The sequence below is a fragment of the Anabrus simplex genome, chromosome 6 (genome assembly GCF_040414725.1).
Source record: "Anabrus simplex isolate iqAnaSimp1 chromosome 6, ASM4041472v1, whole genome shotgun sequence".
NCBI lineage: Eukaryota > Metazoa > Arthropoda > Insecta > Orthoptera > Tettigoniidae > Anabrus > Anabrus simplex.
Window position 1 is genome coordinate 345,672,449 of NC_090270.1, and position 26,800 is coordinate 345,699,248.

General features: G+C 39.8%; 1 protein-coding gene across 1 annotated transcript in view; it reads right to left on the minus strand.

The window, feature by feature from the left end:
* Positions 1–4,133: 4,133 nt before the first annotated feature.
* Positions 4,134–26,800, minus strand: part of LOC136876020 (methylenetetrahydrofolate reductase (NADPH)) — a 72,609-nt gene continuing 49,942 nt past the window's right edge. The window contains exons 4-5 of the mRNA XM_068228308.1: positions 14,843–15,036; positions 4,134–4,239 (exon numbers count right to left, since the gene is read on the minus strand). Of these exons, the coding sequence (XP_068084409.1) occupies positions 4,134–4,239; positions 14,843–15,036 (300 nt within the window). The remainder of the gene's footprint in view (positions 4,240–14,842; positions 15,037–26,800) is intronic.

A 26,800-nucleotide genomic window follows, 5' to 3' on the forward strand; every position in this document is an offset into this window, starting at 1 on the left:
TGAGACCACCTCAGCAGACATTCGTTACGGCGGCCCAGCCTGTGGCAGCGATCCACATCCAGAATTGAAAGTTCTATTGAGAGTTTATTTTTTAGTGTCTCTAGCATTTTTATGTAAACGTCCTCGGACGGCTGTACCGGCACACCATGTAATAAAAGGCAGTTCCGGCGACTGTACTGTTCGGCCTCATCCAAAACGTCATTTTGTTTCTGAAGTCGATTTTCCAGAGCCTTCAACTCCCCCTTAAGTTTAGAGATGTCTTCGTTGGCCTGTTTCTTGAATGCCTGGAACTCGCCGCCAAGCACTTGGAGCATGTTCGGTGGGTTGGCGGCACTGACTGCTGAGTCTAGGCGATCTTGAAAGTCTTTCATGGAATCTTCAAAAGCCGATATCTTCTTAGCTACTTCCTTCAGAGACATGGTGTTTACTTTTTAAGGAGAGGACGGGTGATGGTCAGAAGGAGGAGAACGATCTGAAAAAGAAGGAAGACTGCCATAAAGTGTTAGTAAACGGCCAAGACAAGACTGAAGATGACTACAATAAAATGGAGGACGGTCAGAAGAAGTCGGAAGATGACCAGGCGAAAACAGAAGGTGTTCAGAAGAAGATGGAAGACGACCAGAAAAGGACAGAAGATGGTGAGAAGTTGGTGGAAGATGCCCAGAAGATGCTGGAAGACAACCGAAAGAAGACTAAAGACAACCAGAATAAGATGGAGAGTGGCCAGGAGAAGATGGCCAGAAGAAGAAGGAGCACGACCAGAAGAAGACAGGGAACAGCCAGAAGAAGATGGGTGATGAACAGTGAAATTTCCACAAGGGTTCATGCGATATAAAACATGTTGCGCAGTTCGATGTTCTGTCCCGTAGAGCTAGTCCAGTAGACTGCAAGTTCTGTTTCAGGAGGATGGCCGAGGGGTTTGAATGAAACTGGAACCGTGACGCTGGGATGGAAATGCAGAAGGACGGGGATCATCACCCTCCCCTGGTCCCCCTGGCCCCAGTCCGTAGTACGCGAGGCCGCGAGATCTTCTCCAGCGAGGACGCCGTCTGAAAGAAAGCTGCGACTTCCGGTGGATTTGGGGTTCAGCCAGCCTGAGGACCATCCTACCCCGACCGATAGGTACTACCTGGACCTGACAAGGAGACCGGAGGATGCGAGCGCCGCTATCAAGAAGAGTTCAAGCAGAGAGGGCGACCGGGTGAAGTTGCGGCAAGACCAACGATGGACACCACGGAAAATCACGAGGGCGACCTAGGATGGCTATATAATTCCGTACGGAAGAAATGGTTGTCTTTCAAGCTCCAGAGAACATAGAAACGCCATTGCCACGTTGTGAGAGCAATAAACGATGTCAGCTACCAAGTACGAAGGAGGCCAAGGTGCAAGATGAAGGTGGTACATCTAGTCTGACGGGCGGCATACCGAAGAGCAGCTGAGAAGGTTACTGATCGCGACAATCAGCTCTCGAAGGGGGGTAATGTTACGTGCTGGCCCCGTGGTAGCCCCTATCGGTACTTCCAGGAAGGGGCTGGTGACTCAGACGACCTGGAATCTCCCAGCCGGCCTGTGGCGTGGGGCCAGCCTTTCCGTGTATTGTTCTTGGCGGCCGGCTTACCTGCCAGTTTCTTTGAGATTCAACGGAAATGTTCTGCCTCCAGTGATATTGTGAAATTTCTGGGTCAAATTACGCGAGCTATAAGAAGGGATACCAGCCAGTCAGTCAGTGTGTACAGAAGAGAGATTACCGAGCTAGATAGCTGCAGTAGCTTAAGTACGGCCAGCATCCAGGATTCGGCAGATAGTAGGTTCGAACCCCACTGTCGGCAGCACTGGAGATGGTTTTCCGTGGATTCCCATTTTCACACCAGGCAAATGCTGAGGCTGTACCTTAATTAAGGCCATGGCCGCTTCCTTTCCAGTCCTAGCCCTTTCCTGTCCCATCGTCGCCATAAGACCTATCTGTGTCGGTGCGATGTAAAGCAACTTGTAAAAAAAAAAAAAAAAAAAAAAAAAAAGAAGAGAGATTTGTAAATAGACTGGTAATTATTATTGTGGCCATTCATAACTGGTTAGAATCGCTTTTGTTTAATTATGTGTGTGTGTGCATTTACGAGGGCAGATCAGAAAATAAGTTGCACTTTCCAGTTATGGCTATTTATTACACCACCTATACAACAGCAACACAACTATAATGACATACACTGTAACATCACTTTTCCACATAGTTTCCAAGAGACTCCAAACATTTCTGTGAACGCACAACCAACTTGTCGATACCGGATGCATAGACATTTCCTTCAGTGTTCTGCAACCACTCGGAGACAGCGGCCTTCACCTCCTCATCAGTCTGGAAACGTCGACCACCGAGCTCCGTTTTGAGCTTACCAAACAGATGAAAGTCACATGGCGCTAGGTCCGGACTGTAGGGTGGATGTTGCCAGACTTCCCACTTGAAATGCTGCAGCAGTTCTCTCGTTTGGCGGGCCTTGTGAGGTGTTGCGTTATCGTGCAACAAAATAACACCGGTGCTCAATTTCCCCCAACGGTTCTCTTTAATCGCTTTACGCAACTGGTGCAACGTTTGACAATACGACGCCACGTTGATCGTCGTTCCTTTCGGCATGAATTCCACGTGCAGCAAACCCTCCATGTCAAAGAACACTGTCGCCATAACCTTACCCGCGGAAGGTTGACACTTGGCCTTCTTTCATTGTGTTGATGAGCGGTGCACCCATTCCATTGATGTTCGCTTCGTTTCGGGGGTGAAGTGGTGGACCCATGTTTCGTCGCCTGTGACGATTCGCTGCAGAAACCCGTTGCCATCTGTGACATAGCGTTGCAAAAATGCCAGGGAGGATTGGAAACATTGTCCCTTGTGCTCATCAGTGAGAAGACATGGGACCCATCTTTGACACAGCTTACGATATCCAAGGTCCTCGTGAACAATGGCAAACACACTGCCATACGACATGTTCAGCTGCGTCGCAATTTCTCTCAGTGTAATGCGGCAGTTCTGTCTAATGATCGCATTCACACTGATGACCTTTACACAGGTTCTGGACGTTGCGGGCCTGCCTTCGCGATGGTTGTCCGTGATATCTGTGCATCCAGCTTCGAACTGCTGACACCACTTTACGATACCTTGCCGGGAAATGGCCCGCTCCCCATACACAGCACTAATTTCACGATGAATGTCCGTGCAATTCTTCCTTTTGGCCCATAGGAATTGGATTGTCGCATGCACCTCATATTTGGAGTGAACGTCCAGTTGACGCACCATTGCATTTGGCCGCTATTCACACAATACTAGACGAGACACCACAGCGACCTGCCTAACAGACGAGTGGGCAGTGTCTGTCCCTTTCTCCGCTGTGCCCACGTTTGCGACACACAGTGCGCTGCTGCGGCGCGTTAGTGCAACTAACCTTTCGATCCACCTACGTATTAGGCCATCCTGAAATAAATTGGAGTAATGAAACAGATGAGTTTTATTCATAACAATATATATACACTGCAAGTCCTTATTAGGTCTATTTGGGATATTTACAGTCCAGTAAAAATCCGTATTAGTGTTAACAATATATAATATTGTAAGGCATAACATTTTGTCTGTTGTAAAATAGCTTCTTGTAATTTATAAGGACTATTAATATCCTGCCACTCTTCTGTAGATCAAAAATTATGTTGCTGGTACATCTAGGTTCTATGTATATACTGAAGTACGTATTGGGCAACTTTATGTTGTAATAGTTCTGGTTGGTACTGAAAGGGACTGTGGACATAGTACTGGCTTGTTGCTATGTAGCAGCGCATTCGTGGAAAAATCAGCCGGTGTACCACCGTTGCCCAGGGAACGCCCGAATGCCTCTTCGGGGAGGCTCCTTTTGTGTTCCCCAAAATATAGCTACGGCGGGACTCGAACTGACGTCATCGCTGTTTGTGGATAAGTACGGTGGCCACTCGGCCACTGCTCCTGTGTGGGAAAACAACGTACATTCGAGCAACATTGACGTACAGCTCAAAGAAACCATGAGAGTTGTTACTGGTACAGTGAGGTCTACTCCTACTCAGTGGCTGCCTGTTTTAGCAGACATTGCTGCTCCAGATCTGAGGAGAAAAGCAGTGAAAGTTCAGTTGCTGAAGAAGTCCTTAGCACACAGGAACTCACTCTTGTTCAATGCCTTACGAGATCCACCTGTGATGAGGTTAAAATCCCAGAATCCACTCTGGACTGATCTACACTCCCATCAAAAATTCAGTCTAACAGCAGAATGGAGACAGCGATGGGAACAATGTCCACCCACCAACACTTTTCTGATTAAAGACCCAATGAAGAAAGTGCCAGGTTTCGATCTTCCTCAACATGAGTGGTCAAAACTCAACCGTGTCAGAACAGGCCACGGCAGGTGCCAGTATATGATGAAAAAGTGGGGATATTGTGAAAGTGGTGTGTGTGTGTGTTTTTTTTTACAGGCTCTGCATGAATTGATACCAAGTGCAGTGGACTGGTTGTCAAAGCTGGACATTCCAGTTTAATTATTTCTCTATCTTAACTTACATGTGCATTGTATATTTTTGCACATTATGCTTGTAAATGCAATAATAATAATAATAATAATAATAATAATAATAATAATAATAATAATAATAATAATAATAATAATAATAATAATAATAATGCATTATTATTATTATTATATGTATTATTATTATTATTATTATTATTATTATTATTATTATTATTATTATTATTATTATTATTATTATTATTATCATCATTGTAGCCATGAAATAAGTATCATCTGTGATAGAAATGAGAAATAATTACCCATGTCCAAAAATGAAAGTTAAGGTTTAAACCATATATATTGTATTAACTTACATTTTTGCCCACTAACTGTTCTGAATCTGTTGTTTTCGGAGTCTGCTTCTCAAGTGCCATGTTCCTATCAGTGTAAAATAGTTACTGCTATTACAGGGTAAGGGAGGTTTTGCAGGAAGGGGCAGAGTGAGTTGTGGGAGTGTAGGGGAGGGTATGGTTCTTGTATAGGCAGGACTTGACTTTGTTGTTGTACTGTTTACAAATGATTGGCACAAAAGTTTCCATTAGTATATTTCTTTTTTCATTTATTTCATTTAATCTGTATGAGGGATTCTTTTATTGATCATTGTTAATGTACAGTAGATGCTCTCTAAAATATTTTGAGTAAAAGGCCGTTTTGTTCATTACATAGGATTTTTTAGTCTAATTTTCTAACAGAGTAGCGTCAATGATTCGTGTCAAACCACCACTGCTGGACACTGTTAAATACCCTGTGGTCTTACTTATTGGTGCCAGTCTCTTATCTTTCGCATAGACTGCCCCCATGTAAATATGTATACTGAACATTGTTTTTTTCTCATTGGCTATCCCTAATGTAATATGTCAATATTATTCCTTAGTACACTGACTGACAGAGCAAATGCAACACCAAGAAGGAATGGTCAGAACTTTATGCCAATTGCAGGGTAGACTGACGTCACTGAGGTATGCTCATGATGTGAAATGCGCCGCTGTGCTGCGCACGTAGCGAACGATAAATGGGACACGGCGTTGGCGAATGGCCCACTTCGTACCGTGATTTCTCAGCCGACAGTCATTGTAGAACGTGTTGTCGTGTGCCACAGGACACGTGTATAGCTAAGAATGCCAGGCCGCCGTCAACGGAGGCATTTCCAGCAGACAGACGACTTTACGAGGGGTATGATGATCGGGCTGAGAAGGGCAGGTTGGTCGCTTCGTCAAATCGCAGCCGATACCCATAGGGATGTGTCCACGGTGCAGCGCCTGTGGCGAAGATGGTTGGCGCAGGGACATGTGGCACGTGCGAGGGGTCCAGGCGCAGCCCGAGTGACGTCAGCACGCGAGGATCGGCGCATCCGCTGCCAAGCGGTGGCAGCCCCGCACGCCACGTCAACCGCCATTCTTCAGCATGTGCAAGACACCCTGGCTGTTCCAATATCGACCAGAACAATTTTCCGTCAATTGGTTGAAGGAGGCCTGCACTCCCGGCGTCCGCTCAGAAGACTACCATTGACTCCACAGCATAGACGTGCACGCCTGGCATGGTGCCGAGCTAGAGCGACTTGGATGAGGGAATGGCGGAACGTCGTGTTCTCCGATGAGTCACGCTTCTGTTCTGTCAGTGATAGTCACCGCAGACGAGTGTGGCGTCGGCGTGGAGAAAGGTCAAATCCGGCAGTAACTGTGGAGCGCCCTACCGCTAGACAACGCGGCATCATGGTTTGGGGCGCTATTGCGTATGATTCCACTGTAATAAGTTGATGACTACTGATAAATAAATAAATAAAATATATAAATAAAAATATATAAATACTTAATAAAATTAATGAAATTAATAAGCATAATTGACCGAAATATCCGTAGTATGGGCGCCAGAGTTCACCAGAATGGATCCCTCGAATTTAGATAAGAGCATGATAGACTTTATATCCCAGGGCGTGTACATAATGCTGCGTACTGGTACATCTGCTGCAGGCCTTACCTAACCTGAAAACGACTAATTAGGTAGGAACTGCACCTAGGTTTATCAATAACACTGATTCTAAATTAGCTAACTATATTCTGAACAAATTCCGTGCATGAGCACCTCATCAACATACAACATTATACATATAATACACACCTAAAATATTGCTGGAAGACTCCATATTTACAACAACAACAACAACAATAATAATGAAAATCGTGGGAAAACGAAAGCGAGAACTAAGCTACCATTTGTAGATGGTCCGATGAACAATGTACATGTATGAAGATAAATACCCTTCACTGTCTCTATATCAATTCGACTTACCGATTCTCATAATCGGCAGTCATCACATCACACAGACACTGTACCTTGTACTACTGTGTTCACATATTTTAACACTTGTAAAGATATATACACACGTCTGTCGATCCTCAACATATAAATTTATGGAAAGTCTGAGATAGCTTTCACCAACATATAATGCTAGGCCGCCACAAGTGCTGCAATACTTAATGCGCAAGCACTCTCCACAAACATAACACGACTACGCTCCACGAACGTTTGAAGTCCAGTCCATTGCTGCCGTGTCACTCCAGTACCGTGTATCAGCACCACTTCCTTCCCGTACAGTGCGTCAGTTGTAGTTGTAGTTATCTTCCTTCTCGTTCCTTTACAAATCACCTCTACAATCACCCTTACAATGTTCCTTACAATGTTTCATACAATCCTCTGGTTGCCGCCGTATGACCAACCTTTATAGACATCAACATCCCCCTCCTTTCAGATGAGACGTCTGGATTGGTGCTTGCCAGCCAATCATGAGTGATCTCAAATCAAGACCAAGCCCTGAACTACTTCTTCCTCCCAAGACAATAACAAACTCTGGGGAGTTTTCATGAATCACCAAACTTTCCTGGTACAACAACAAGCTTATCTCATCAGGCTGGGATATATACATGAGTAAATGGAATTCCCTGACACAAGTACATCACAACACACACTGGGGTAGCCAGATGACTCATTCAAATTACCAGAGTTATTACAGCAATGTTTTCCCACTCGTGCAAAACAAATTACTCATACCTACATATGTGGATATCTTCCAGCTTACCAATATAAATGTAAAAATATACAAATGAAATACTAATAATAATAATAATAATAAATCGAATACTGACAATAATATCTCTAACTTCTACATATAATTCAGGGGTGTGATATATGTACTATCACATAACGCCCCCTTGGTGAATCGATGATATCATATATTATGATTCACCATAAAACAGAACTTCATACATAACCTTATAATGACATAACTGAACACTTAATTTACTGTAATAATGATATATACATTGCGTCTACTGCATTGTATTCGCACACACGAAATACAATTTGTCCAAACAATAATAATAATATGTCTATATACACACAACTGATTGTTTCATATACCATTGAACACAATCCCTACTTGCTACTGTACACATAACTCATAATTGATAATATACACATCCAAGGTGCAGATCCTATTTCTTATATCTGCGAAGGCTATAGATATTAAATGTTCCAAGAACCTTGTTGTCAGTGGTTAGGAGCCTATAAGCACACTTGCCTATTCTACTGTCCACAGTATACGGACCCTAATATAAATGAAAAAACTATACATAAACTTAACATCAGCATCGATAAGCGAGGAATGCGTACCGTAATAAAAACTAACTACGTCTAAAATCCACTCTATCTCACACACAAAGATTCATCCCATCCAGTCACACAAGAATTATACAAACTTTCATTCGGAACATTCATAAAAAGGAAATCCCTCTTTCTGAAATACGCGGGAATCTCACTACGTTTACTCTTCCACAAACTCATAATTAATGCAAGCAAACAGATCACATACTTTTTCACACATTCCACATCGCTATCATTCAACACGTCATTAAAATAATTCACACAATTCTCAGCCTTAAATAAAACATAACACACTCGCTCGAATAGACTTTCTTTCATCTCACGCACACTTCCATTCTCACACACGCTCACTCTATCACAGAAATTCTTACCATAATACACTTTGAACTTCCTGTCATTACTACTTAATGACCCAACAATTAATCCATCTTCACCACCTTCCATATCAGCTACTACTTGCACCACCTTCATGCCAACAACACTGCTACTTTCGACTCTCTTATCAGAAGTTTCATTAATCTCAAAGTCACCATTTTCACACATAATGGTCCTAACTTTACTCTCCTCACGTACACTTAAATCAACAAAAACATCCTCATGATGTATACTCTGTGAACACTCTTCACTTACTAAACAACCTTCATCAACTTCACAAAAAACTTCAATTTCAGAAACTTCTACAAGATTATCGATCGCAGCACCGCTATTACCATCACCACTAGCACAAAGTAAGACATCCGACACATCTTTCTTACCTTCATCACGCCCCCTATACACAAAATCTCCCTGAACACAAAACACATGGTCATACAATAATTCCTCTTTCACGTCTACCTCGTAACTTACCTGTTTCATCACGTGAATAGGAATTTCGGTATCGGACTGCCTATCTGACCCAACTAAGAAGTCCGATTCCGGTTTAAATTACTTGACGTGGACTGTTCACTATTATCATGTCTCTGCACTTGATCTGGAGGTCTTTGATCCGTACGCCCCCTACTTTCTGATTCCCCTTGATTAGGTCTTCTGCCAAAATATTCCTGGTGATTACCTCCTTGGTTAGAGTGTCTGTTTCCCCTTCCGGAATTACCACCCTGATTCCCTTGCCTAGAATGACTGAAATTCTGATTATTCCTATCTCCTCCTAGCTGATTACCTTGTCTCCCATTATCCCCGTAATTCCTACCTTCACTTTGCCTAGTCCTCCCCTGCCCTTCCAAAGCATCAAACCTCTCTAACAGCTGCTCTAATTCCTTGATCGTAACAATATTCTGCATACATGCAGCTAATCCGACCTTCTCAGGAAAATGCCTCAACATCTGGCGGACTGTATCTCTCTCCGATGCTAGACCTTCAATATTCTGGCTGATCAGAACATGCGCCAAGAAATACTCCGTCATAGATACACCTTCCTGAGGTTTATACTTGCCAAATAGCACGCGATCTCTTTCCCTTCCCTGAATAGCTTCACTCCAAAATTTAGAACTAAATTTCTCCCTAAATTCCTCCAAACTCGAAATACCCTGTCTGTAAACTTGAAACCAGGATCTCGCTTCACCAACAAATGCAATATCCAACATCTCATCAACCATACTCCAATCAATCAAACCATCGTCAAGATTCTTGGAAAACCGTTTCTCCACCGTTTTCAAGAATTCCATCGGATTAAACTGCCGACCATTAAACTTGGGTAATTCAGAGTCCTTCGTACAAGATACGTACCTATTACATATGCTGCTACCTAATTGGATTTGACTGATCTCCTGCCTTAATTTCACATGACATGATTTAATTCCTTCTTCCACTACCATTCTGGCATTTCCTTCTACTGACTTGAGGTCATCTTTTATCGACTTAAGGTCTTTCTCCAATTTCTCATTCTTCTCATCTATTCGCTTCACTAAAACATTCTGACTGGTTTTCATTCTGTCTATTTCTTCGACTTTATCTTCCACTATTTTTATTCTTTTATCACATTCCTTGCTGTTTTCAACAAATTCTTTCCTAACTACATTAAATCGGCATTCAATTTTCTCAGTCAATTCCAAGCATTGAGCTTCTACCTTATTATTGACTTCCTGAATTTCCCTGCTTTGATGGTCAAACTTCTGGTTCAATTTGTCTATTCTACCATTCACAGCAATACTTAAACTATCAATTTTACTAGACAATTCAACACTAGCTAAATTTAACTCTGCACTCTGCTTCTCAATCTTACTGGACAGCTCCGTACTAACTGAATTTAATTCACTATTAATACTGTATATTTCATTGCTTAAAAAACTCAATTCACTCTTCAACTCTTTACTCTGACCATCAATCTTATTGGACAATTCAACACTTACTGAATTTAATTCCTTACTTTGACTATCAATCTTACTGGACACTTCATCACTCTTACTGTTTAATTCAACACTCACTGAATTTAACTCCTTACTCTGGCAATCAATCTTATTGTTAACAACATTTAATTCCTCCTTTAACTCTTTACTCTGACTATCAATCTTACTGGACAATTCGTTAAATAGCGATTTAAACATACTAAGAGTCAAACCTTCCCCTTGATCCCCTACATTCTGAGTTTGAGACGGGTTACTCGGTTCCTCACCTATCGCTGCTAATTGATCTTTTCTACTATCAGCCATTTTGCTATTCTCACTTAAATTAGATAAACTCAATGTGGTGGAATTCTTTTGACTTCTCTTATCCTGATTCTTAGTACCAGCAACTTTCAAAACCTCTCTACTTCTCAATTTTATAATACTGGACTCGCTACAACATTTCTTCATACTCCAATATACATATGAAACATATAAAACACTTCACTGACATAGTTTGCAGAATTCCAACCACACCTGACAAGTGCACCTACGCTTATAAGCCTAACAGATGTACCAATCATTCAGCCACACGTTGGGAAGCCAATTGTAATAAGTTGATGACTACTGATAAATAAATAAATAAAATATATAAATAAAAATATATAAATACTTAATAAAATTAATGAAATTAATAAGCATAATTGACCGAAATATCCGTAGTATGGGCGCCAGAGTTCACCAGAATGGATCCCTCGAATTTAGATAAGAGCATGATAGACTTTATATCCCAGGGCGTGTACATAATGCTGCGTACTGGTACATCTGCTGCAGGCCTTACCTAACCTGAAAACGACTAATTAGGTAGGAACTGCACCTAGGTTTATCAATAACACTGATTCTAAATTAGCTAACTATATTCTGAACAAATTCCGTGCATGAGCACCTCATCAACATACAACATTATACATATAATACACACCTAAAATATTGCTGGAAGACTCCATATTTACAACAACAACAACAACAATAATAATGAAAATCGTGGGAAAACGAAAGCGAGAACTAAGCTACCATTTGTAGATGGTCCGATGAACAATGTACATGTATGAAGATAAATACCCTTCACTGTCTCTATATCAATTCGACTTACCGATTCTCATAATCGGCAGTCATCACATCACACAGACACTGTACCTTGTACTACTGTGTTCACATATTTTAACACTTGTAAAGATATATACACACGTCTGTCGATCCTCAACATATAAATTTATGGAAAGTCTGAGATAGCTTTCACCAACATATAATGCTAGGCCGCCACAAGTGCTGCAATACTTAATGCGCAAGCACTCTCCACAAACATAACACGACTACGCTCCACGAACGTTTGAAGTCCAGTCCATTGCTGCCGTGTCACTCCAGTACCGTGTATCAGCACCACTTCCTTCCCGTACAGTGCGTCAGTTGTAGTTGTAGTTATCTTCCTTCTCGTTCCTTTACAAATCACCTCTACAATCACCCTTACAATGTTCCTTACAATGTTTCATACAATCCTCTGGTTGCCGCCGTATGACCAACCTTTATAGACATCAACATCCCCCTCCTTTCAGATGAGACGTCTGGATTGGTGCTTGCCAGCCAATCATGAGTGATCTCAAATCAAGACCAAGCCCTGAACTACTTCTTCCTCCCAAGACAATAACAAACTCTGGGGAGTTTTCATGAATCACCAAACTTTCCTGGTACAACAACAAGCTTATCTCATCAGGCTGGGATATATACATGAGTAAATGGAATTCCCTGACACAAGTACATCACAACACACACTGGGGTAGCCAGATGACTCATTCAAATTACCAGAGTTATTACAGCAATGTTTTCCCACTCGTGCAAAACAAATTACTCATACCTACATATGTGGATATCTTCCAGCTTACCAATATAAATGTAAAAATATACAAATGAAATACTAATAATAATAATAATAATAAATCGAATACTGACAATAATATCTCTAACTTCTACATATAATTCAGGGGTGTGATATATGTACTATCACACCACGTCACCTCTAGTGCGTATTCAAGGCACGTTAAATGCCCACCGCTACGTGCAGCATGTGCTGCGGCCGGTGGCACTCTCGTACCTTCAGGGGCTGCCCAATGCTCTGTTTCAGCAGGATAATGCCCACCCACACACTGCTCACATCTCCCAACAGGCTCTACGAGGTGTACAGATGCTTCCGTGGCCAGCGTACTCTCCGGATCTCTCACCAATCGAACACGTGTGGGATCTCATTGTACGCCGTTTGCAAACTCTGCCCCAGCCTCGTACGGACGACCAACTGTGGCAAATGGTTGACAGAGAATGGAGAACCATCCCTCAGGACACCATCCGCACTCTTATTGACTCTGTACCTCGACGTGATTCTGCGTGCATCGCCGCTCGCGGTGGTCCTACATCCTACTGAGTCGATGCCGTGCGCATTGTGTAACCTGCATATCGGTTTGAAATAAACAATTATTCGTCCGTGCCGTCTCTGTTTTTTCCCCAACTTTCATCCCTTTCGAACCACTCCTTCTTGGTGTTGCATTTGCTCTGTCAGTCAGTGTATTTATAATTTAATTACATATCAGGTACCTGATGTATGCCTTGAGGTAGTACTGTGACTGATGATGCCTTCAATGATAAGGCGAAACATGTCTCATATGGAAATAAATATAAATTCCTAATTGTTTAAAAATTTTAATGTATTGAATAGGTGATATTATAAACTAATTAGCATCCTACATATAGTAATAGCCTTTCCGAAATTTAACTGGACGCGAGGAAATATAAACTATCCTCTGAAATCAGTGATGTACTCTGCAGTATCTTGAGGTGTGTCACATTCTTACTTAATTGCAGTATGTAACATTAATATTAAGAGATCATTTATTTCAACCTTTATTTTTAACGTTTGGGACTCCAAGACACCTACAATATTGTCAGAGGCGTGTGGTGCTTTCCAGGGGAGGAACCACGGACAAAGTCAGAGCTCTGGAAAGATGATGGTGGCAACTATTTTTTTTTTAAGAAAATGGGCATCTCACCTCTGTGATGTTGTGTCTGATTGGTTCCAATGTTTAAGAATTGCTTTTGGGACTTTCAAATGGCACAACTTGGAAATACTTTGAAGTGATGCATAATCCTATTATAAATGAGAAAAGATTGGACACATGTCATACAGTCAATGCTGAATGGTTTGTGACTGTCTTCCTAAAGTCTTTGCCTCAAGGAAGTCACAGCACCTGAAGTCCAACAGTGGGCACCTTCTGCTGCATTACGACAATGTATCTGTGCGCAGGGATGCCAGAACAATGGACTTTTGGAAAAGGAAAAAATGCAAGTGTTTCCTCGTCCCCCCTATTTACCTGACCTGGCCCCATATGACTTCTTTCTGTTCCCTAAGACCAAGAGAAAAATTTTTGGGCAGCGGTTTTCATCAGATGAAGAAGCCATTGCAGTGTACGAGAGTGCACTAAGCGACATCCTGAAAGAAGCTTGGATTGAAACGTTTTCTAAGTGGTTTCAGAGAATGGAAAAATGTATACATGCTAATGGAGAGTATTTTGAAAAGTTGTAATTGTTGTTTTGCAAATACATTTTTTTTTTTCTCACAGCCTGCTAAAAACTTTCGGCTTAGCCCTCATATTGAGTATCTCTTAATTTACCCATTTCACCTTCAACGTTCTTCTGTGACACCACATTTCAAAAGCTTCTATTCTCTTTCTTTCTGAGCTTCATTTCCATACAATGCCACACTCCAGACAAAAGTCTTCAAAAATATTGAATTCTTAAATCAGTGTTTGAAGTGAGCAAAATTCTTTTCTTAAGAAAAGCCTTCCTTGCTTGTGCTAGTCTGCATGTTATGTCTTCTTTACTTTTTCAATCATTAGTTATTTTACTACCCAAGTAACAGTATTCATCTCCTTCCTTTAAGACTTCATTTTCTAATCTAATATTTCTTGCATCACCCAACTTTGTTCGAGTGCACTCCATTACTTTTGTTGTGACTTTTTTATTTTCATTTTGTACAACATACAATAGTTCCCAGTTAATCTCGTGAGGGTGAGTAACCCTGTTACAACCTGTACCAAGGTGAAATTTTTTTGTAGATCCAGAATTGATTTTTGGGCCTTGCAAACCACAAGGTCAGAAAGGTTGTCATAAAAAATATAATAGAAGTTTATTTTCAAATAACGTGAAATCCATAATGTCTACTGAAAGAGGAGAAGAAGAAAAACTCACCTGTTCATTGTGAAGAAATGTATTCCTGATGCTCGCTTAGATGATAAGATTTGCTTTGCCATATCCGTTATGTAGGAGATACCATAACTTTGTACTAAGTCATCATTGTGTCTGATTGGTTCCAATGTTTCAAGAATTGCTTTTGGGACTTTCAAATGGCACAACTTGGAAATACTTTGAAGTGATGCATAATCCTGTTGTAAATGAGAAAAGATGTAGTGGTCAGATTAAGTTGAAAAACTAAATTTAAAACACAGTGAAATCCAATTGCCTATTTCTTACATAGGTTTGAAAAGAGGATTCAGATTACAAATAAAGATAATATATTTATTTGGCTATACATGCACTATACTTGTAATAATGACTCTGTAACTAAAATCTTCCATTGTTCACATCCCTTTTCTAAGTTTTCTTGGGATGGGTGATGTATCAGGGCTCCCCATTTTGCCTGTCTCTCCACCATTCTGCTCTAAAGAATCTTCCCCTATTGATTTCAAACAATCCTAAGCAGGATGCAGTGAGGAAGAAGTGTGTTGAAAAAAAGAATATTTTTTTCATTGTCCAACAACTGTTCAAGATACACTGTTGGTACCTATGTCCAGAACTTCAATGAATTAATAATTTTAAGAAAATGTTAGCTCTAATTATAATCAGTGGGGCTTCATTCATTCCATTCCTGACCCTGTCGAATGATTGCAAACAGGCTGTGGATTTTCATTTTTTCATTTCTGACCCTTCCAGAAATGAAGTTACTGGCAAAAGAAAATGTAGTTTTCTTTTTGTTGATTACAGCGCATATTGTGTACAATCAATCATTCCATTTCCTGGGTTTTGTGTTGGAGGTTAGGCTGGTTTTTGGCAAGTAGCATGATGGTGTCAGCGTAGAGAAAGGTCCAGGATAACAGTGACTGCAGATCTGCCATAACATCGTCCATCTCAAGAGCCAATTGTAGTGGTATTAGGACCAAGCCCTAGTGGATGTCTAATATAATGTGAAAGTTATCGGATACTCCAGATGTGGCTTCTTGACATTGCATATAGCAGCTTCACTGAACTAAAACGCTATCCCAGGACACTGTGTGGTTGAAGTGCTAACCAAATCGGATTATGCTGTATGTGATCGAGGGCCTTCTCAATGTCCAGGAAAGTGAAATAGAGGGGCTAGTTCTTCTCATATTCTTCACCTAGGAGTTAAATGGCATGGATTGTATCCACTGTGCTGTAATTTTTCACTAGTTCCTGGTTGGTTTTTGCTCATTCTGATGATCTTGCAAATCTCTTTGTTGAGAATATATTCAGTGACCATCATATGACCTGGAGTCTGACTGCAAGTGATGAGCATATTAAAAGGTCTTTCCTTCTTTTTGAAGATGTATATAGTTATGCTCTGATACTTTTGGTTGGTGTTTGTTCCCCTATAATGATTTGGTTGGAGAGTTATGTTACCAGTCTGTTAAATCCCATTCTTGATAGCTCTGCTCTAAGGAACTGCAGTCTGGACCAGAGGCTTTTCCTGGTTCATTTGTTTCAAAGTAATCTTACATTCAGTGGTGCTGATTTGTCCAACAAGTTCTTCCACAGCATTGATGTATGCGATTGGCAAGTAGTGTAGTCCTCAGTCAAGGAGTTCTTGAAATAATTTTGCCGGATTTGTCTTGCATTCTTCCAACTGTCCATAATACTGCCTGCTTCGTTATTGATGGTATAGAAAAGTTGAATGCCTTCTACTTTGGGATGTCTTAATTTGTCATATTTAAGTGTGTGACTACACTTCAGACACAGAGTGAGTGTGCTGAAAAATCCTAAGTCCAAGGCTGAGAATTGTTACGGTAAACTTTTGTTGAAAAAATGAAAATGAAAGCTAGTGCATCATATTGTGATGATTAATGAATGATCAGCCTAATATCCCATGTCTTAGAGGTATTCCTACATATCATCTGTTCTTGTAACTATGTGAAATGATGCGAATGCCAAATCAGGCATTCTCAGTTTGGTTTCAGAAATGGGCTGGGAACTCGCGAGGCTCTTTTCTCTTTGAATGTTTGACTCAGAGATTCCTGGATATGAATGTCAATGTGTACACATGCTTAGCTGACTACTGAAAAGCATTTGATTGCATATATCATGCAAAAGTTACAGAGATTTTTAAAACTTCTCGTGTTGCTGCTAGTGAACTACATATTATCACTCGCCTCTACTGCACTCAAACAGCAGAGGTCAAAATAGAGGGAGACACAACAAAGATGATGATGATGCTTGTTGTTTTAAGGGGCGTAACATCTAGGTCATTGGCCCCAAGACACAACAAAGGAGATAGCTCTACTTAGAGGCTTGCGACAGGGCTGTAGCCTGTCATCTACTCTGAGGTTGAGTTCAGAAAAGCTATTAATAACATTGTAAGGATCAGTCCAGTATGTGATCTGGTCATGAATATTGGCAAGACCAAGCTGATTATATTTTCAAATCCACCTAAGCAGACCTCCCTGCACTGCAAAAACACAATTATTCAGCAAGTGTCACCCTTCAAATATCCTGAGATTGTGATTGCAATCCCAAGAATGAAATCTTATCCAGGATCAGACAAGCCAAAAATTTGTTCAATAGTATGAGGGGTCTGTTGATGCAAGTGTGTAATGGACAATTTTAACTTTGAAGCAATTCTCTAAACCCATGAGTAAATAGTGAAAATATCGAGCTCGATTAGTAGGTGGTGTTGTTATTATTATTATTATGACTTGTGAGGTGTGGCTGTATACGCTGGTATTTCAATTTATGAAGTTGTATACAATTATTATTATTATTATTATTATTATTATTATTATTATTATTATTATTATTATTATTATTATTATTATTATTATTATTATTATTATTATTATTATTATTATTATTATTATCTACATGGTTATGTACAACAGGTTGTCAATATGGACTTTATTTGGTATAAATCGTGGTCTATCATTTATTTGTGTGTTATATGACCTGTCTTGTGTAACAGAACATGTGAGGTTATGTCACAATACTTCTGCTGTATGTTTATTAATATGACTTTATTTAATGTAAGAACATGTAATTAATAGTATATAATTAGGGGCCGATGACCTTCGATGTTAGGCCCCCTTAAACATCAAGCATCATCATCATCATCAATAGTATATAACAGGGCTGGCCACAACGAGGCTCGCGAGCCGCATGCGGCTCTTGAATCAGTCTTGTGCGGCTCTTGACACCAACCTTAGAGTAAACTAAAATGATATAATTGATGGAATCTAATGACATCTCGCTGCTGGTGGCAGTCAGTAGCAGTGATGTGCGGCTTAACGTTGTTAGCGCTGTAGGTCAGTGGTAAGACATGGAAGGTGAAGATAGTGCCGGCGCCTTCCATTTGATAGTTCATTGAGCGGGAGAATGTGTCAGTGAGCCAGTGTCGTGAGGTGAAGCTAGTCGCGTTCACCTATAGGCAGTAGCGAGTGTTGATATTTTTCTGTGTGCAGTTGTGTGCTGTTTCAGTACAGTTGTGGCTTGGTGTCCGAACAGTTGCGATGCTGTCTAAGAAGCGTAAATATGAAGAGGAGAATCGAGCTTTTAATACCGAATGGGAAGAAGAATTGGTTTTTGTAGAAAGAAACGGTAAGCCAATGTGTTGTTGTGTCAAATAACTTCGTCAAAGTTCAAGGCCATCATGACACTAACCACAGCGGTTTCAACAGAGATTTTCCTGTTGGCTCTCAGTTAAGGAAAACCAAACTGAAATCACTAAAGGAAAAACTTCATGTTCAGAGTAGGGTTATGTCAATTTTTACCAAGGAAGCAGATTTTACAACCGAAGCTGGCTTCATCTTGGCTTTTAATATTGCAAAAGAAAAAAAAGTCTTACATAGAGGAGGAGTTTATTAAGAAGAACATGGCACAAGTTACTTCTGTTTTAGAACCCGAAAATAAGAAAATGCCGAAACTAATAAACGAAATGCCCGCTGCTAGACACACAATAGAGAGGCGAGTTTCTGTTATTAGTGTGGACATTTTAAATAATTTACAAAAATATCTAAGCAAGTGCTCAGCAGTAAGTCTGGCTCCGAACGAGTCTACTGATATCAAAGATAAACCACAACTAGCTATATTTGTGAGGTATGTGTCAAAGGACTTGCAGGTGGTGGAAGAACTTTTAGACCTGGTTACTTTGAAGGATACTACTCATGGTTGTGACATTAAAGAAGCCCTGGATGGTGTTTTACAGAAAACTCGGTGCTTATCGGTAATATTGTCAGCATTGCTACCGATGGTGCACCGTCTATGACTGGCACGAAACAATCAATCAATCAATCAATCAATCAATCAATCAATCAATCAATCAATCAATCAATACTGATCTGCATTTAGGGCAGCCGCCCAGGTGGCAGATTCTCTATCTGTTGCTTTCCTAGCCTTTTCCTAAATGATTTCAAAGAAATTGGAAATTTATTGAACATCTCCCTTGGTAAGTTATTCCAATCCCTAACTCCCCTTCCTATAAATGAATATTTGCCCCAGTTTGTCCTCTTGAATTCCAACTTTATCTTCATATTGTGATCTTTCCTACTTTTATAAACGCCATTCAAACTTATTCGTCTACTAATGTCATTCCACGCCATCTCTCCGCTGACAGCTCGGAACATACCACTTATGATATACTAACAATTTGTTGGTTATTTTGATCCACCTTTTCAATACAAATTACAGTTTGTGTTGCTAAATTGTAATGTTACAACACTAATTTACCAGGACATGTTTCGCTTTTATTCACAAGCATCATCAGCCTATACTATTGCCTCAAGGTTTGTCATTTTGGGTTGTTACAAATTTCATTACATTGAATGTAAATCTGATTTCAGTGATAACAATATTTAAAACAAGAATAATATACACATTAAAAATTATGACAATATGATTTGAAATGTTAAAATTGATTAACTCTTAATTCTAAAACACATTGACGTCCAAAACACAGTTTTTAATTTGGCTAAAAATTGTTTGCAATGTTAAAATAAAATTGATTCAACTATAATTTGGCATTAAAATTTGAGTCATAAATATAAATATAAATATTGGATGTTAATATATAGGAGCCATAGTTTCTGAAGTGCGTTGGTTTCTAGAATACAGTAACATTTCAGTATTGAGAATTATAGTTAAGAATTGTGCTCTCTAAATAATGTTATTTAAAACGACTGTAATTTTGCATTATGCATGATTAGTCATGATGATAATCTAGAATTGAAGTCTTGAGTTCGTTGGAAAATGGCTTCTAGATTTGATGAGGCTTGCTGCTGCAGTTTGGCAATTTGATCAGAGGAAGTATTGACATATTTAATTCTTGTTTGTAGCGACCAGACTCTCCGTTGGAAGTTGATTGTTTTGATGTAAGTTATGGTTAAAAGGGGCTTCAATCCAAATTTTGAGTACTGGTATCTGATTATGTTTCTTTCGATTTATGGAATGGAAGAAGCATCCCTTTGTCTGCTGCTACAGAATCTTGTGGGCCTTATTGCGAACTGTGACTATTGTCTGTTGTGGCTCTACATGTAACATACCACTTAGTCGATCAGCTCTTCTTCTTTCTCTCAATTCTTCCCAACCCAAACATTGCAACATTTTTGTAACGCTACTCTTTTGTCGGAAATCACCCAGAACAAATCAAGCTGCTTTTCTTTGGATTTTTTCCAGTTCTTGAATCATGTAATCCTGGTGAGGGTCCCATACACTGGAACCATACTCTAGTTGGGGTCTTACCAGAGACTTATATGCCCTCTCCTTTACATCCTTACTACAACCCCTAAACACCCTCATAACCATGCGCAGAGATCTGTACCCTTTATTTACAATCTCATTTATGTGACTACCCCAGTGAAGATCTTTCTTTATATTAACACTTAGATACTTACAATGATCCCCAAAAGGAACTTTCACCCCATCAACGCAGTAATTAAAACTGAGAGGACTTTTCCTATTTGTGAAACTCACAACCTGACTTTTAACCCCGTTTATCAACATACCATTGCCTGCTGTCCATCTCACAACATTTTCGAGGTCACGTTGCAGTTGCTCACAATCTTGTAACTTATTTATCACTCTATAGAGAATAACATCATCCGCAAAAAGCCTTACCTCCGATTCCACTCCTTTACTCATATAATTTATATATATAAGAAAACATAAAGGTCCAATAATACTGCCTTGAGGAATTCCCCTCTTAATTATTACAGGGTCAGATAAAGCTTTGCCTACTCTAATTCTCTAAGATCTATTTTCTAGAAATATAGCAACCCATTCAGTCACTCTTTGTCTAGTCCAATTGCACTCATTTTTTCCAGTAGTCTCCCATGATCCACCCTATCAAATGCTTTAGACAGGTCAATCGCGATACAGTCCATTTGACCTCCAGAATCCAAGATATCTGCTATATCTTGCTGGAATCCTACAAGTTGAGCTTCAGTGGAATAACCCTTCCTAAAACCGAATTGCCTTCTATCGAACCAGTTATTAATTTCACAAACATGTCTAATATAATAAGAAAGAATGCCTTCCCAAAGCTTACATACAATGCATGTCAAACTTGCTGGCCTGTAATTTTCAGCTTTATGTCTATCACCCTTTCCTTTATACACCGGGGCTACTATAGCAACTCTCCATTCATCTGGTATAGCTCCTCCGACCAAACAATAATCAAATAAGTACCTGAGATATGGTACTATATCTCAACCCATTGTCTTTAGTATATCCCCAGAAATCTGATCAATTCCAGCCGCTTTTCTAGTTTTCAACTTTTGTATCTTATTGTAAATGTCATTGTTATCATACGTAAATTTTATTACTTCTTTGGCCTTAGTCTCCTCCTCTATCTCGACATCATCCTTGTAACCAACAATCTTTACATACTGCTGACTGAATACTTCTGCCTTTTGAAGATCATCACATACACACTCCCCTTGTTCATTAATTATTCCTGGAATGTCCTTCTTGGAACCTGTTTCTGCCTTAAAATACCTATACATACCCTTCCATTTTTCACTAAAATTTGTATGACTGCCAATTATGCTTGCCATCATGTTATCCTTAGCTGCCTTCTTTGCTAGATTCAATTTTCTAGTAAGTTCCTTCAATTTCTCCTTACTTCCACAGCCATTTCTAACTCTATTTCTTTCCAGTCTGCACCTCCTTCTTAGTCTCTTTATTTCTCTATTATAATAAGGTGGGTCTTTACCATTCCTTACCACCCTTAATGGTACAAACCTGTTTTCGCATTTCTCAACAATTTCTTTAAACCCATCCCAGAGTCTGTTTACATTTTTATTTACCGTTTTCCACCGATCATAGCTACTTTTTAGAAACTGCCTCATGCTTGCTTTATCAGCCATATGGTACTGCCTAACAGTCCTACTTTTAAGACCTTCCTTTCTATCACATTTATTTTTAACTACCACAAAAACAGCTTCGTGATCACTAATACCATCTATTACTTCAGTTTTCCTATAGAGCTCATCTGGTTTTATCAGCACCACATCCAGGATATTTTTCCCTCTGGTTGGTTCCATCACTTTCTGAATCAGCTGTCCTTCCCATATTAACTTATTTGACATTTGTTGGTCATGCTTCCTGTCGTTCGCATTTCCTTCCCAATTGACATCTGGCAAATTCAGATCTCCCGCTACAATCACATTTCTTTCCATGTCGTTTCCCACATAGCTGACTATCCTATCAAATAATTCCGAATCCGCGTCTGTACACTCTGTACACTCCAAATATATCAAGTTGCCTATTATCTTTAGAAATGAGCCTTACACCTAGAATTTCATGTGTCTCATCTTTAACTTTTTCGTAGCTTAGAAATTCTTCTTTCACCAGAATGAACACTCCCCCTCCCACCCTTCCTATCCTATCTCTACGATACACACTCCAGTGCCGTGAGAAAATTTCTGCATCCATTTTTATATCATTTCTCAGCCATGATTCAATTCCTATTACAATATCTGGTAAACATATATCTATTAAATTACTTCATTCTATTCCTTTCCTTACAATACTTCTACAGTTCAACACTAACAATTTTATGTCATCCCTACTTGATTTCCAGTTCCCTGTTCCCTTATCACAAGGGCTTATTGGGCTTTTAAATGCTGACACATTATTTCCTGATTTCCTATCTGTACATTGTATTATTCACAGAGAACATTTAGCAGCAAAATATTTTCAGTGTCCGCATATTATGCAAGTAGTTCTAAAAATTGTGAACTGTATTCGCTTTTGTGCCAAAACACACCGACAGTTAAAATCTTTTATAGAAGATATGTACATTGATGAGCTTCCTGATGATGTATCTTAGTACTGCTTAGTAAGATGGCTATCAGTAAGCAATGTTCTCTCACTACCAAGCTCGATAGCTGCAGTCGCTTAAGTGCGGCCAGTATCCAGTAATCGGGAGATGGTGGGTTCGAACTCCACTGTCGGCAGCCCTGAAGATGGTTTTCCATCGTTTCCCATTTTCACACCAGACAAATGCTGGGGATGTACCTTAATTAAGGCCACGGCTGCTTCCTTCCCATTCCTAGGCCCTTCCGATCCCATCGTCGCCAATAGACCTATCTTTGTCGGTGCAACTTAAAGCAAATAGCAAAAAAAAAAAAAAAGAAAGCAATGTTCTTGACAGATTTTTTGAATTACTTGATGCAATCAAACAGTTTATAGAAGGAAAATCATTCCCTGAACTTAATGACCCCAGTGGTTGTTAGATTTGGCTTTTTTAAAAGATGTGGTCCAGCATTTAAAAACGCTAAACATATCTTTACAAGGAAGATAGTGTTTTGAGCAGGAGAGTGTGTCAGTGAGCCAGTGTAGTGATGTGAAGCCAGTCGCGTTCACACGTGAAGATATTTCTGAATTGGCCCAGACTGTATTTAGCTTTCATAGCAAGTTGAAGCTTTTTGGGAAAGACCTTCAGACTAAGGTTTGAAGAAAATTACTGAAAGCCTTTCTGATGTTCAGGTGGAAACTGAAGATTGCATGAGTAAAATGTCTGGCCTTGCTGAAGAAATTAATGGCAGATTTAATGATTTGAGATCACTTGAACCTTTTTTATTCCTGGAAAATCCTTTTTCTGTTGATATTGTGGGCGATGGCAGTCCTGTTTCATCACCAGTAACAAAGGATACAGCAGCTGTGGAGTTGAAGCTACAAAAACTGCAAGAGGACGAAGGAGTAAAAGGACTCAAACGAAGTGGCATTTCTACCATAGAATTTTGGAATAATGTTCCAGAAGAAAAATACACACTAACAAAACTGTGTGCCAAAACTAATCTCAATCTTTGGGACTACTTATGTGTCTGAATCACTGTACTCAACGATTAAATTCATTAAATCCACATATCAATCTGAATGAACTGATGAAAATTTAAGTGAACTTGTGCGAATTGCGCTTACCAATTATCAGCCAGATTTCAAAAAATTAACAGCAAAAATGAATGCTCAAAAAAAGCACTTCTCAAAAGTAAAATCTCATTCCTTGATGTGTACCTGAAAACTAATGTTCTGTGTAGTGTAGAAAATAAATGTTCCTTCATTTGTTATAAAATGAAAAACGTGTCTTCATTTTATAAACCATTTTCTAAACATGCTCCCAACTTTTGTCTCCTAAATTTGCGGCTCCCAGAAGTAAGGTTAGTGGCCACCCCTGGTATATAATTTATTATTACCTGTAAATATGATGTACAAATCCGATGTAATGTTGTGCAGCACAGGGTAAAAGTCTAGAACAACGCACCTTTGTCACTCGAGTTTTATAGAATGTTCTATTCATTTGTATATGGGTTATTGGAGACTCGAGAAGATACGAGAAAGCATGTTGTGTCATACTTTTCTGGAAGCCTGGCCAAGCAAGATATATAAAAGGACAGTCTTGGGTTGTTGAGTCGAGTTGTGAGTGAGAGTCGTTAAGTAGGTGAACCCATGTTGTGGTTTTACCGTTGAAGTGGTTATGTTGTGTTGGTACCATGTGATCTTATCAAGTGTTCCGTTGTCGATTTAGTTCAAGATGATGGTTGATATCATCATCATCATTTCCCAACTCCAGTTTTCCAGGTTCGGTGTACAAGCGCTCGCCATCTCCTTCTGTTTTCATACATCTTCTGTTCCAGTACATCCTTTCATTTGTCCTTTCTCCTCCACATCTGATCTTACAGTCTCTATCCAGCATTTTCTTGGTCTTCCCTGTGGTCTTCTTCCTATGAGATTAAAGTCAAAATATTTTCTGGCTGGTCTTTCCCTGTTCATTCTCTTTATGTGCCCATACCATTGAAGTCTGCGTTTCTTTATGACACTGGTAATAGGAACCTCAATATCAGCTACTTTCCTATTCATTTCATTTCTAATCTTGATCTTTCTGGTAGTTTGGTTCATGGTTCTAATGAATCTCATTTCAGTTGCTTGGATTCTACTGAGGTCTTTGTTTAGTAGGGTACTTGTCTCTAAACCGTACGTGAGGATTGGTACGAAGTAAGTGTGGTAAATGATTGTTTTTGCTTTTTGTGGTATTTTGCAGTCACAGAGAAGATTTATGACTTGACTGTAGAAGTTTGATGCTTTCTGTGTCCTGGTGAGTATTTCCTGCCTGACAGTGTTGTCTTTCGAGATTGTGCTTCCGAGGTATTCGACGTGGGAAGCTGATTTGAATTTTGCTCCTTCCAGAAATTTATTTGAGCTTGTTCCTTCCCTATTGATGGTGATTTCCACTGTCTTTGTTTTGCTCATTTTCAGTCCAAAATTTTGTAATGTATTGTTCCATTTGTTAAGTTTCTTCTGAACTTCAGCTTCTGTCTCTCCCCATAAAAGCACATCATCAGCAAATACCAGGGTGTTTGGTTCACTGTCCATTTTCTTGATAGAGTTTATGACCTTGTCCATTACTATTACAAACAGGAGCGGTGACAGTGCACTTAATTGTTGGACTCAGTTTCCAATAGGGAGATGTTTGCTGAGTTACCACAGATTTCCTGCCTACAGTAGATTTACTAGGATCTTCCTCAGTAGCCAAGTTTATTGAAGGGACTTGGGCAGTTTTGGGAGCAGCTGCCCCAGTCAACAATTGACTAACTCTGTTAGACATGTCTGACAGATGTTTAACCAGATTGCTGGCCTCCTTACCATGATCATCCTGTAGCTTTAGAGACAATAGGTCCCTAGCCCTATTATAGAAATTAAATAGTCTACCCTGTACTCTCTTAAGTTGGTTAGCAGATGGATCACTGACTTCAAAAACTCACTACAGATGCTAGCTATGGGATGGTGGATAGAGCCTCATCAATTTCTTTTTTTTTCCAAAGCCTGGGATACAAATAGGCAGTTCTAATGATTTTTTAAGTTTGGCAATATCTGCCACAACCTTGCCTCCAGATTGGACCTTTCTAATGAAGAGTTCATATATCAATTCCTCCTTGCGCAAGTACCCTGGAGCGAGGACTTTGCAAGGACCAGACATGTTGACAGAAAAGTTAATAATTTGGAAAAGTTCCCAGCAACCAAGAAAATTATTAGAGTTTGGTGAGCATCCTACTTTTAGCCACCAAAAGGGCTTAATCTAGACCCATTCAACCAGGCTCTGCTACCAATTGTTACCGTGGTTTCGTGGATCACAGAGAGGTGAAATAATATGTGGGCTTGAATGGGTCTATCTACAATATCATAGATTCTTTTAAAACTTTGAAATAAAAGTGCAAGAACCTTAGAAAGGAAATGACTTCATTAGTGGAGTTTACTGAAAATTTAGAAATTCCCTTTAGCAACTTAGCCAATGGATGAGGCAAACTATGAAACCGGATGACATAATTGGTGATGGCATAGAAGGTTGAGAGGTCTCAAACACAGCACTCCATTTTACAGAGCTTATACACATCTGACAGTGTGATATTTACAACTTATACCACAGCATGT